The 14,117-nt window shown below is 38.1% G+C and overlaps 2 protein-coding genes and 1 non-coding gene across 3 annotated transcripts; all 3 read left to right on the forward strand.

Moving 5' to 3' along the window:
- The first annotated feature begins 939 nt into the window (after window positions 1–939).
- On the forward strand, window positions 940–6,281 carry LOC121990548 (pectin acetylesterase 2-like). The gene is made up of 12 exons (XM_042544665.1): window positions 940–955; window positions 4,432–4,514; window positions 4,585–4,714; window positions 4,804–4,877; window positions 4,949–5,035; window positions 5,103–5,227; window positions 5,319–5,379; window positions 5,454–5,507; window positions 5,585–5,662; window positions 5,742–5,847; window positions 5,929–6,074; window positions 6,180–6,281. Coding segments are annotated over exons 1-12 (1,047 nt in total). The 5' UTR covers window positions 940–954.
- Window positions 6,282–8,613: 2,332 nt separating this feature from the next.
- Window positions 8,614–8,685, forward strand: TRNAP-CGG. Its single transcript has one exon. It is a non-coding gene; the product is annotated as a tRNA-Pro (tRNA).
- A 516-nt stretch (window positions 8,686–9,201) lies between these two features.
- LOC121991404 lies at window positions 9,202–9,804 on the forward strand. Its single transcript, XM_042545411.1, has one exon. It carries the CDS (start codon window positions 9,202–9,204, stop codon window positions 9,802–9,804), a length of 603 nt encoding a protein of 200 aa, XP_042401345.1.
- The last annotated feature ends 4,313 nt before the right edge of the window (window positions 9,805–14,117 follow it).

Here is a 14,117-nt window from a genome sequence, read left to right on the forward strand (position 1 = left end):
TGGATTCCGGCAGCTGCCGCCTACCCACCATCGAGCTGAGAGGAAGTCTCGGCGGCGAGGGGATCTAGTTGCGCTGGATTTCGGCCACGATTGTGCCGGAATCCTGTTGCTATCTCGCCAGAGTCTGGCGCGATCGCGTCCAGTCATGATAGCGTCTGGAATCCAGCCGCGATCGCACCAGATTGGGACGCGGCGAGAGAGAGATGCAGGCGCGCGAGGAGGATCGCGAGGCTTCGGCCGGGATGAGAAGAAATGAAAATAAGGAAAAATAGGATGACGCAATAAGAAATAATGAGAAAGAGTTTGTCCGTATGATTCCGTAGATAAAGGTCCGTAGGATAACAATTCTATATATATAATTTCCATTTATTTGCATTAAATTTTTTCATTTTGACAAAAGAAAAAATAATAATCATAATGCAGGTGATTTATTGGCAAAAAAACATTTAAAATTCATGTGTGAATAATCTAGATGTAACTTAATTGTTAAAAATCTAAATCTTAGTTGTTTAAAATTAATATGGCATGACAGTCTCAGATTGGAAAGCCATCAAACCATTTAACTACCTTCTTCAACCAATGCAACCCTAAAGGCAATGCATTTCGTGTACGTATCTTCTGTTTCCATCCATAAAAAATTGCAAAATTCTTGCAAGTTTTGACGTATATGTATTTATATACGGTTGTCTTCTCCTTCGATAATCTTCTCAATTCTCCTTCCTTTCACTTAGCAGCGCAGGAAGAAGACGCGGCAAGAGTGATGAAGAAGACAGCATGGAGCTCCTGTCGGAAATCTATCTCCTCGTGCTTTGCTCCCCACTAATGATCATCCGTGGTCAAGGTTTCGAGCTTTCGGACGGTTCATATCTCGACACAGAAGCCACAATTTCTGCCTCAGTCAATCCTCTTCTTGTTGATCTGACGCTCATTCCTTCTGCTGCTGCCCGAGGAGCAAGTAATCCGTCTACCAAAGTAATTAAACATGACTTTTCTTAATGGCTACGGCTACGCACTTGATTCCTTCACCATACCGAATTTTTCGGTATACCAAAAATTTTGATATATACCGTATTTTTCAATATGATTTTTCGGTATTTTGATATTTTGATATTTTTTTTTTCAACCCTACTGCCTCTAATCCCATAGGACAACAATTAGGGGGCACCTAAAAAATATATAGGTCTGTGTCTCCAAAAAGTACAACTCTCTTCCAGAGAGTCCTATCTATCAATCCTTAATGTAACTATATGTTTCGATTGAATATACAGCTTCCACACTACCATGTGCACTAAGCCTCCTTAAAACTATGATGCCTAAAAAAAGTTGTAGGCACGGCTTCTTGAACTTTTGTATATGAGTTTGGAGTAATTTATGAAAAAAAAAATAGGAATTAGAAATACAATTAAATATGGTTAGTCGACACATATTTTAGAAAGTAATGTAGTAAAAAAAATATCTACAAGCATATAGACTTCAATCCCTACTTAAAATACCATAAATTCATCCAAAAAACAAAAGCTAAAACTTAGCAGAAAATCGGACAAGAACTTGTGCAAGCACAACTCTTAGAATAGAGCTCGGTGATCAAATTTCTTCAGATTCAATGAAAGGAAAAATTATTAGGGTTGGAGAAGAAGTTTCTAAGTTGTTGTGCATCTTCTCCAGCGACTACGTGCGGTGGTCGACTGCGGAAGGAGAATAATCACGACGTGAGTGTCGGCTGTGCAAGGAGAGAATCGTGACGTGACGTGAGCGTCGACTGTACAAGGAGAAGAATCGCGACGTGAGCGTCGGCTGCACAAGGAGAGAATCACGAGTCGCGACGTGTGAGTCAGCTGCGCAAGGAGAGAACGTGGTTTGTGGAAGAATTTAACCGTTTAAGGTTTGGTTTAGGCTTTAGGGGAATCTAAATTAATCATTTAATATATGATTACTCGGTATTTCGGTATACCGAAATATTTTAAATCGTTATCGTTACCGTTACCGACAAATTCGGTACGGTATGATACTGTACCGAATTTTTCGATATATCGAAAATTTTGATATATATGATTATTTTTCGATACGATTTTTTGATATTTTGATATTTCAATTTTTTTTTTCAGCTCTACTGCTTCTAATATCATAAGACAACAATTAGGGGCACCTAAAGAATATATAGATCTATGTCTCCATTACTTATTTATAAAAAGTACAATCTCTCTTCCAGAGAGTCCTATCTATCAATTCTTAATGTAACTATATGTTTCGATTGAATATATAGCTTCCACGTCATGTGCACTAAGCCTTCTTAAAACTATGATGTCTAAAAAAAGTTGTATAGGTACGACTTCTTGAACTTTTGTATATGAGTTTGGAGTAATTTATGAAAAAAAAAAATAGAAATTAGAAATACAATTAAATATGTTTGTGGACACGTATTTTAGAAAGTAATGTAGTAAAAAAAATATCTACCTATATTCCATTTGAAATGTTTATGAAAGAAAGAATTATAAAAGGAGCATTTATTTAATCATGAAAATATTATCATTTTGGAAAAAATAATGAGTAATTTAAAAGAGCACCTCTTAGTGTCATTTTTATTAACAATTAAGAATACCTCAAATTTAAAAAATATTAAAACAATATTTCATCCTATTTTTCATCTTAAAATATCTTTATTCAACATTATTAGAACTAAAACTATGTGTAATAATTTTATTTAAAACTATCACAACATAAAACAATTTGATTTAAAAGTATTTGTAGTAGTTTTAGTCAAGATTATTATACATTATCATAATTTTAAGTAATAAAATGAATTTGATCCAGTCAAAAGTAATTTTGACCAAGTTAAAAAATATATATTTTGATATGATTGTGCTTTATCTTACTATCTAGAGTAATTTTATTTTATATTATAGTAGTTTTGGTAAAACTATGATAATAATATTAAAACAAAGATATTTTTAGATAAAAAAAATGGAAAAAATCTTTCGGCCGCTAACAGTGCAGTAGAGATTTTTTTAATAAAAAAATATTTTGGAAAAATATACTCTTTAATAATTTCCGAAACCTGTGTGCCCTTATATTAATTAGGGATGTCAATTCAGATGGATCGAATCGGATTGGGTCAGGTTGATTTTTTTTTAACCCAACCCCAATCCGACCCGAATCCAAGTTCAACCCAAAACACCTAAATCTGAATCCGAACCCGACCCATATAACCCGAAAATCCGATTTAAAACGATTTTTTTGGACTATTTTCCCTATAATTCTTCACTTTTATCTCAATACTCCATCATTATCATACAAACATGATATTAATATACATAAAAGCATCTAAATTTGTAAAATAAAATTTGATTTAACTTCAAAAAACTCACAAAACCCTATATTTAAATCAACCCGGGTCAACCTGAACCCGACCCGACCCAACCCGAAAATTTTTAACTCTCCAACCCTCCAACTCGAACCCGAAAATGCCCAATCCGAACCTGATTTTTTTCGGGTTGATTCGGATTGGGTCGTCGGGTCGGATTCATTTTTGATATCCCTATATTAATGTTATAGACTTTTAGTAAACTCATAACTAAAAGATATATTTTTTAATTAGTTAACTTATTGATAGTAAATATTTTTTAATTGCAATAAATGAAATCACTATATAGGTTATTTCCATTTAATTGCAAAAATATAACTATATATATATATATTATTTCCATTTATTTGCATTAAATGTTTTCATTTTGACAAAAGAAAAAATAATAATCATAATGCAGGTGATTTATTGGCAAAAAAACATTTAAAATTCACATTTGAATAATCTAGATGTAATTTAAAGCTTTTGCATAAATCTTAATTGTTTAAAATCTAAATCTTTTCCTTGTAATCCTTCTTATGGCATGACAGTCTCAGATTGTAAAGCCATCAAACCATTTAACTACCTTCTTCAACCAATGCAACCCTAAAGGCAATGCATTTCGTGTACGTATCTTCTGTTTCCATCCATAAAATATTGCAAAATTCTTGCAAGTTTTGACGTATATATACGGTTGTCTTCTCCTTGGATCATCTTCTCAATTCCCCTTCCTTTCACTTAGCAGGAAGAAGAGGCAGAAGACAGCATGGAGCTCTTGCCGGCGATCTATCTCCTCGTGCTTTGCTCTCCATTAATGATCATCCGTGGTCGAGGTTACGAGCTTTTGGACGGTTCATATCTCGACACAAAAGAAGTCATTTCTGCCTCAGGCAATCCTCTTCTTGTTGACCTGACGCTCATTCCTTCTGCTGCTGCCCGAGGAGCAGGTAATCCATCTACCAAAGTAATTAAACATGACTTTTCTTAATGGCTACGCACTTGATTCCTTCACCATCTCATAGTTTACAGTAATTGCCAAACGAGTTAGTAAGCATGCCTGTCACCATCTAGTTTTGTACTTTCATTTGCAGTGTGTTTGGATGGAACTGTTCCTGGATACCATTTCGATCCGGGATTTGGATCAGGTGCCAACAATTGGCTTGTGGACTTGGAGGTGAGATGGCTACTCTTAAGAAAAAGATGAACAAAATCTGTCAGTCTATCCGTAAATTAATTGATTGCAGGGTGGAGCTTGGTGCAACAACGTCCGGACTTGTGTCTATCGCAAGAAGACTAATCGCGGTTCCTCAAACTACATGGAGAAGCAAATTGAGTTTTCTGCCAAATTGAGCAATAAAGTCGAAGAAAATCCTGGTGATTTCTGATTTTATATATATATATCTTAAAAAATGTTTCTCTAGAATACTGTAAACTAATGGCGTCGTTCTTCGATTGATCAACAGACTTCTACAACTGGAACAGAGTTCGCGTCCGCTACTGCGACAGTGGATCCTTTGCTGGAGAGGGCTACGATGAGGTCAGCCGGATTACAACTAGTCACTTGAGACATTGTCATAAACTGGAGAATTAGTGTTGTAACAATTACAGGCGAATGGCCTTTACTTTCGAGGCCAAAGGATCTGGACAGTCGTTATGGAGGAGCTCATGTCCAAAGGAATGCGTTCTGCTGAGAAGGTTCCTCCTCAACTCTGTTTCTGTACGTAGTTTCTATATATTTACTAACTTAACTTGTAACCAATAGGCACTTCTTAGTGGCTGTTCAGCTGGAGGTTTATCGAGTCTATTACATTGCGATCAGTTCCGAGCACTTTTCCCATCTAGCACGGTGGTCAAGTGCTTTTCTGACGCTGGGTTCTTCCTTGACGCGTAAGTCAAATTCATGCACTAGATTAAAAAGTGTCTTCTTAATGGTGCGTTGAGTAACTCATGCATAACTGTCTTCTACTTGGGAATTCAGTGTCGATGTATCTGGTGGTCGTTCACTAAGATCTGTGTTCCAAGGAGTGGTGTCTATTCAGGTAAATTAGTAAGAATTAAGGTTAATTCTGAGGGAAGTTCTTAATGAACTTATTCTTGTTCTGTCGACGCAAAGGGGGTGACCAAGAACTTGCCTGCTTCCTGTACATCGAGAATGGAAGCCTCTTTGGTACGCTTGTTTTCTCGCAGCTTATATATTGTGTGTTTATTCGATATCTTTTTTGTTAAGTTTTTGTGCTCTTGCAGTGCTTCTTTCCACAGAACATTGTGGATGGCATCAAGACTCCAACTTTCATTCTGAATGCAGCATACGACGTGTGGCAGGTGAATGAATATGCTAATTTTGAAATGTTTTAGGTAGTTAAATCCATTTGATCAAGCCTGAATGCTGATTGTTACTTAGCTTCAAGAAAGCTTAGCTCCCAAGAATGCAGACCCACAAGGTTACTGGAAAGACTGTAAGTTCAACCATTCCAAGTGCAATGCAAGCCAAATCCAGTTCTTGCAAGGTATTCGATTGGATGAATCTTGAATGCGAAATTTTCACAAATAATAAATAATAAACAAAATGAAGCTTATGGTGCATATAGGATTCAGGGATGAAATGATTAATGACCTGCAAGGATTCTCTGCAATAAAACAGAGTGGATTGTTCATAAATTCATGTTTCGACCACTGTCAATCAGAGAGACAGGAAAGGTGGCTTGGAGACAATTCACCTGCTATTGGAAACAAGGTGAGTGATTCATACAAGTTTGTATTTGCTTGTATTTCAGAGAGTAAGAAAAATAATCAAACAATTGATGATTGTGGGAACTGAAATTCCTCTGTTTGCCTGTAGGGAATTGCAAAATCGGTCGGCGACTGGTACTTTGAACGATCAGAAGTGAAGGCCATAGATTGCCCATACCCTTGTGATAACACTTGCCATCATCTGTTTTAACTGGAGATCACAGCTACAAGATTGTGTTGGGAAATTGGTTTATGTAATCAATAAAATAAATAGAAACATGAATGGCTATTTTACAAGTAGACAATCATAAATTATTTTTTTAGTGAGTGAGAAAATAATATTTAAGATTACTTAGCAATGGATGATTATCTTGAGTTTTTTTTTTTTTTTAGTTTTAGATCTCTGAAAGTTTAAATTTTAAAATTTGGAGGGTTTTTATTTCAAATTTAGGAGACACGAATGTTAATAAACCATCAATACTTAGAATACATTTGGTTCAAGTTATCATGTATAATTTTAGTTATGTGATTATCAGTAATCACATAATCAAGATTATGAGGAATAAAACATAACCAAATGTTATTTGGTTTAATCTAAGTAATGCAACAACAGGTTTTAACGAATAACTTACTTTAATATTTTATTATATTACCCTTAGTTATAAAATCAACTATAATAATAATAATAATAATATATTATTATTATTATTGATCCTGCCCTGAAGCTGAATAGATGGCCATCGGGGAACAACGTTGAAGTGACTCTTCGTCTACACTGATGCTCCCTCGCTCCTGCAACCACAAGTCATTAGTGTCAAGCCGGGAGGGGGTTCCCGGCGACGGCCCTCCGATGCTCAAGTCACACACTGGCAAGTGAAGAGAATAGAGGAAACAAAGAAGTGAATGGTGGTACCAAAAGACGTATGCGCGTACCTCCGCGGATGGCTGCTTCCCTCCTTATATAGAGCTTTGATGGGCTGACTATACGCTTCCCGGGCGAATGCGCATCCCCAAACTTTCCCCAAAAGCTAACATCGAGAAAGGATCCCTGACATCTTACCATAACGGGACGAACGCATCTCTGCTAAGGCGGCGAAATCTTCTTCCGTACGATTTTCTATCCATCCGCGCCGTCAGCCGACAACATCGACTCCCAAAAGGATGTTGGCACGTATCCTCCATCTTAGTTGTCGATTGTTAGTTTGATTGGACTTCCCTTGATCGATGCGGCTGGCCAACTCTTTGACCTCTTACGAGTATATCTAGACCGATCGGCGTGAGTGCCCTTGGTCTCGAGGCATTGCAGGCTCAGCCAACCCTCTTCTTCTTCTGACCGATCGGGTTGTAGGCTTGGCCCACCTCCTCTGAACTCTTCCGACCGATCGGGTTGTGGGGAATTCGGCTCGGCTAGTCTCTTAGCTGACTACCTCTTGACTATAACGACCACCCAAGCATTAAACTTCCTTGGAGGTGGGCCCTCGTGGGTTATCACTGGATCAATTATTATTATTATTTAAACTATAAGTTTTTTTTACTTTTTCTTTTTTATGTTTTTCTTTATTTTTATATATATTTTTTATTTTATTTGTTTTTTTTATATTTTATATTTTTTTAAATTTTTTTTACTTTTTAAATTTCTAATTTTTTAAGTTTTTTTTCTTTTTTTATTTTTATTTTTATTTTTTAAATTTTTATGTTTTTTGTATTTTTTTTTTATTTTTTTATGGGTTTTTAACGTTTTTATTATTATTTTTTAATTTGTTTACGTTTTTTTTTTTTTTATGTTTTTTCAATTTTTCAATGTTTTTTTTATTTTTTTAAAGTTTTTTCTAATTTTTTTTTTTTTTTAAATTTTTTATTTTTTTAAAAAAATTTATGTTTTTAAAATTTTTAAATTTTATTTTTAAAATTTTTCATTTTTTCCCTTTACGTTTTTCTTTTTTGTCACATTTTTTTCTTATCCGAGGGTATTTTGGGTAAAATAAATTTGTTAACCCCGGAATCAAGAAAAACCTTAGTTTTTTGATTACTGGTTGCATGCTCCTTTTGCTGACTTATTGGGCATGGAACATTATTCGAGAATATCGATTACCTAAATTAAATAGTATTTTTGTTGATAATTTTAAATAAATAATTAAGATTATAAAAAATAATCCAAATTAAACTCACCGTATTAATATCTAGAGATAATAATTTAACAGCTGACGAGATTAAATGGATGATAATGCTGAGGATACTAAAAAGAATACATTTATTATCAGAAACGAGTGTCTTGATGCTACATCGTCATATTTATTTAAACCGTCGATTTATCAACAACTGGCCGAACCTAAGCCGTTGAATCAACACCGACAATGTTCAACAATAGATTACCCTTGTGACATTCCCAAGAAACTTTGTCAATGTTGTAATAGATAATAGATTTAAACTATAAAGGGCGGCGATGGTGTCAGGTGTCGTCCATAACTGCAACGTGTGTTTGGGTGTTTACCCCCTAGTTAGAAATTATTCTAGAAATATGGATCCAAAGATGGAATGTCACCGGGTGTTTGGTCTAGTGGTATGATTCTCGCTTCGGGTGCGAGAGGTCGCGAGTTCGATTCTCGCAACACCCCATTTTTTTAAAAATTATTTTTTAATAAAAGAACATATTAAAAATTAAAAGTTTAAAGAAAAAAATGATCGCTCCTTATTCAATAACTTCACTTTTGAACGAATTTGCGAGAGACCGGCGCAAATCAATGGACATCCACTCAGTTAGTTCTCCACGAATCGACCTACGCCCACAAGATCGCCACCATATTAAAATAGACCGCGCAACGCCTCTTCCCCAACGCACCTTCCTCTGTTTCCTGTTCAGGTTTACTCGATCGACCTTCCATTAATGGCAAAAAATTGACAGGTACCTCCGTACCTTTAGCTTTTCATTCCAACCACAGACGCACGCATCCATCTTTTTCTAGCCATTAGCGAGTCTTCGCGCGCGTATAAAGCTCTCTTTCTCCTTCAGAACCACAGGGCTGAAAGGACAAACAAGCCTCTGCGAGGTTGAGTACGCTACTCATACAGAGGGCGAGGATCTCCTCGCCCTTCAGCTATTTATATATATATATAGAGAGAGAGAGATCGATATGGAGAAGGATGGCGACAATGTTATGGTGGTGGTTGCTGCTGCCGCCGCCACTACCATCTCTCCGGCGAAATCTGAATTAGGGAAGAAGAATAAGAAGAAGGCGAAGAAGAAGTTTAGCATCATCCGCGCCACCTTCATCGCCGTCCGTCGTTTCTTCTCCAAGAACAAGCCCCGCATCGGCAAGGAGATTGCCATCCTGAAACCCAGCAACGGCGGCGACGGCGTGCTGAAGGGCCTCGGCTTCGTCGGGACGGTTCGCCCTCTGTGTCTCCAGGGTGATCATCGCAGCCAGAGTTTGCCGCCTCTTCTGCCCCCGCCGCCGCCCTCCGGGCACGAGGCGTTCCACGACGTGTGCTCCCCGCCGCACGCCGCTTCCCCCTCCAACGAAGATTGTATCAGCCGCTACGCGTCTGCGGAGGACCTGCACGCGCTTGACGATCCAGCGGTGGAGGAGGGAAGCGGCGGCGGAGGCGATGGGGCTCCGAAAGTGGTCGACGAGTGGGCTGAGGAGTTCATCGCCAAGTTCTACCACCAGATGTGTCTTCAGCGTCAGAATTCCGTGGATGATCGCGAAGAGGCCCAGGAAGACAAGACCATCTGATCATGATCGTTGTTCTATGCGTGCGCTGAATCAAAGAACGATCGAGAGCATAAATTGTTGAATGTGTCCCAATCTCTGATCCTCAACTTGAAATCAAAGAAGAACTTTCATTAACGTATGCATTCTTTAATTTGTTGTGCAGTGGTTAATTAAATCAAGAGAACGTATGCATTCTTTAATAATAAAAAAAGAAATTTATTTATTTATCGTAACTTAAACCTTCTTTACTACACGGAGTAATTAAGCTAGAGAATCACTATATGAAAACTGATTATATCTACAGAATTAGCGACGAATGAACATTATTTGCATCACTAATTCTGTCTCTAAATCATTCACGTAAATTAATTCCGTCTCTAAATTAGTGATAGAAATAAATATCAGATGCTAAATTAGTGATGAAATTAAATTTTCATCACTAATTTAACAACGAATATTTAATTTTTTCCTCTAATTTAGTAACAAAAATAATTATTCGTCGTTAGAATAATGACAGAATTAAATATTCATTGCTAAATAATAACGAAAATTTAATTCTGTCACCATTTAGGATCATATTAGGGTTTCTCGATTTTTTTATCTCCTGTCGCTCTGTCTATCCTCTTCTTCCAACCAATCCCTGATCTCTAGTGTCCAGTATGATCTCCTCTTCAGCACAATTCTTTCTCTAGCATGTAGATAAACCTTTCCCCTCTCCTCTCCGGTGCTGTTCTCTCAAGGCCGGTCATGACCTCGCCCTATGCTCATGATGATGGCCGCATGCTCAGCCATGACCTCTCACCCTTGGCCGATTGCAAGCTTTGCCCTAGCATGGGTGACTGAGAAGTTATGGGAGGTCGAGCAGTCATAGATGGCCAGGCGGCCCAATGGACGGGTGACCCAATAGTCGTGGGTGTTTACTATGTAACTTCTCTTTAAAGTGAAGAAGAAGCTACCTTTAATTTCAGACTATAAGGAAAGAAATTACTTGTTTATTTGAATTTAATGACAAACAATCCTAGTGTTCAGAAACAATCTAATTTGGTCCCTTTGAATAGGTCAAGTGGTTAGAGCATGGGGTGTTATCATCATAAGGTCTGAGGTTCGAATCTCGATAAAGTCGAGATAAATGCCTCCCTTGTTGGGATTTTCGGACCGCGAAAACCGCTTTTCGCGTCGCGGAAACCCTGAATCTCCCTAGCCAACGGATCCGTGCGAAGAATAAAATTTTTCGAAAAACTACGAGTACGAGTTTACCTAGATCTACACTTAGATCTACAAGGGAAAAAGGTTATACCTTTGAAGCGAAGCCCTTCGCGATCCCGCTCGTCCAAATGGTGCCGGATCTCGAAGTTGTCAACGTAGACAACTCTCTATATGTATCCACACAAACAACTCAATGGAGAGAGAGCCTTAGAGTGTGCTAGCACTCCAAAGGATCTCGGCAATGGTAGAGGAGGAGAGGGAGAGAGAGAGCTTGAGGAAGAGGATGAAGTGAATGTGCCTTGAATGAAAAATTCATTCCATCCCCTCACAATAGTGGCCGGCCACTTTCAAAAAAGTGTAACCCCCATTTCCACATTAAGTGCAATTAATGTGGAGCCATTAAAGTGAAGAATTATAACCTCCATGAGGTGGCATCTCACTTAAGTAACCATGATGATGTGGAGCATCATCATTGGTCCACATCTTGCCAACTCACTAATGATGTGGCAAAAAGTCAAGTCAAACTTGACTTTTCCTCTTCCTCTCAAGTCAAGTCAAACTTGACTTAATCTCTCTCATGGTTGATCTAATCCAACCATTTAATTCAAGCTAATTTAATATAATGAATCTAATTCATTTAATTAAATTGATTCAATGAGTCATAATCTAAATTAGACTCATTGAACACATGAATCAACTTGAGTCAAATTCAATTAGCCCAATTAGAATTACTCTTAATCCAATTTGATTCATCAAATGAATCTAATCCTCTTGGTTCATCATATGAACCTAATCTCCATCTAATTATCCTTAATGTGTGACCCTATAGGTTCTTGTAACGTTGGCAATGCCCTAAACCCATTTAGGAGCATAAGTAATGTCATTACTACCCAAGTTACAAGAATGTTGAGATCCAACATCACCTTGTGACTACTAATTGTGACTTCTCACAAAATATGACAAGTGTCCTTCTATCCTAGACATCTAGATTGATCAATGTGAGGCATAGACCGTGTAATCCTCTGATCAATCTAAATCCTGAACTCCAAGTAGACTCACTAAATCAAATGAGCTAAATATCTCATATTGACTCATTTGGGCATGACCATGCACTTCGTGGTCTCACTCTATCAAGAATACCGATGTCTCTCCCGTCATATAGGAGGGATAGATCTCATCTACATCACTCACATCCCTCCGCATAATTTGTTACATACTCAGTAATCGCCTTTATAGTCCACCCAGTTACGGGTGACATTTGACGAAACCAAAGTACATAACTCCTTATGTAGGGAACCATGGTGACTTCAGGTCTAAGGACTAGTAGTTATACTAATAGCCACATGAGAAAGTATATGACACTCATATAACGATCCATGATATTTTCTCATGGCGGGTCATTCAGTATACATTCTCCAATGCATACTCATGTGTCAACTTGATATCTCCATATCCATGACTTGTGAGATCGAGTCATCGAGTTGACCTACATGCTAGTCTTATTGCATTAACATTGTCCCTGAATGTTAATACTTGATTAGGAATGATTAAGAGTAGTGTTCCCTATATCATCTCACTATCGGTTCAACTAACTGATTGATATAGGTGAGAACCTTCTACTCAAGGACGTTATTATACTTAGTTTATTTGGCACCAATACAAGTAAGTATAATAACCAAAACAAATGCCTTTTATTTATATAGAATATGATACAATAAGTCCATAATACAATCATCAAATGATTGGCTCTAGGGCTCTAGCTAACAATCTCCCACTAGCACTAGTGCAATCAGTGTAGGCTCTAAGCCCCAATGACCTAGTGTGACCATCATGCTTCCTCTGTGCCAAAGCCTTGGTCAAGGGATCTGCGATGTTAGCCTCTGTGGGTACTCTGCAAATCTTCACATCTCCTCTCTCGATAATCTCTCGAATGAGATGGAAGCGCCGTAGTATGTGTTTGGTCCGCTGGTGTGAGCGAGGTCCTTCGCCTGTGCTATAGCTCCATTGTTGTCACAATAGAGCTCAATGGGGTCAGCGATACTGGGAACCACCCCAAGTTCAGTGATGAACTTGCGGATCCAATCGCCTTCCTTTGCGCCTCGATGCGGAATGTACTCGTCAGAATCACCATCGTGTCTCGCTTCGAACTCTTCCAGCTCACAGCACCACCATTAATGCAAAATACGAACCCTGACTGCGATCGATAATCATCCTGGTCGGTCTGGAAACTAGCATCACTGTAACCCTTTACAGCTAGCTCATCATTGCCTCCATATATCAAGAAATATTCTTTAGTCCTTCTTAAGTACTTAAGAATATTCTTGACCGCTATCTAGTGACTTTCACCTGGATCTGACTGGTATCTGCTCGTCATGCTCAAAGCATACGAGACATCAGGTCGAGTACATAGCATGGCGTACATGATAGATCCTATGACTGAGGCATAAGGGATCTGATCCATGCGGTCTCTCTCCTCTCTAGAAGAGGGACCTTGAGTCTTCGAAAGACTCACGCCATGTGGCATCGGCAGAAATCCCTTCTTGGAGTTCTGCATGGCAAACCGAAGGAGTACCTTGTCAATATATGTACTCTGACTTAGGCCAAGCAATCTCTTAGATTTATCTCTATATATCTGTATCCCTAGAATGCGGTATGCCTCACCTAAGTCCTTCATTGAGAAACATGTCCCTAGCCAAGTCTTAACAGACTGTAGCAAATGGATGTCTTTCCCAATGAGTAGTATGTCATCCACATACAATATGAGGAAGACAACTATGTCCCCTACAACCTTCTTGTAGACACAAGGTTCATCTTCGTTCTTGATGAAACCAAACTGTTTGATTGCATCATTGAATCGAAGATTCCAGCTCCGAGAAGCTTGCTTTAGTCCATAAATGGACCTATGCAGCTTGCATACTCTGCTAGTATGCTTTGGATCTACAAAACCCTCAGGTTATGTCATGTACACATCCTCGAGTAAGTTTCCATTCAGAAACACGGTTTTGACATCCATCTGCCAGATCTCGTAATCGTGGTAAGCTGCAATAGCAAGCATGATCCGAATGGACTTAAACATCGCTACTGGAGAAAAGGTTTCATCATAGTCAATACCATGAATCTGCTTGAAA

This window comes from Zingiber officinale, chromosome 6B (genome assembly GCF_018446385.1).
Source record: "Zingiber officinale cultivar Zhangliang chromosome 6B, Zo_v1.1, whole genome shotgun sequence".
NCBI classification, from domain to species: domain Eukaryota; kingdom Viridiplantae; phylum Streptophyta; class Magnoliopsida; order Zingiberales; family Zingiberaceae; genus Zingiber; species Zingiber officinale.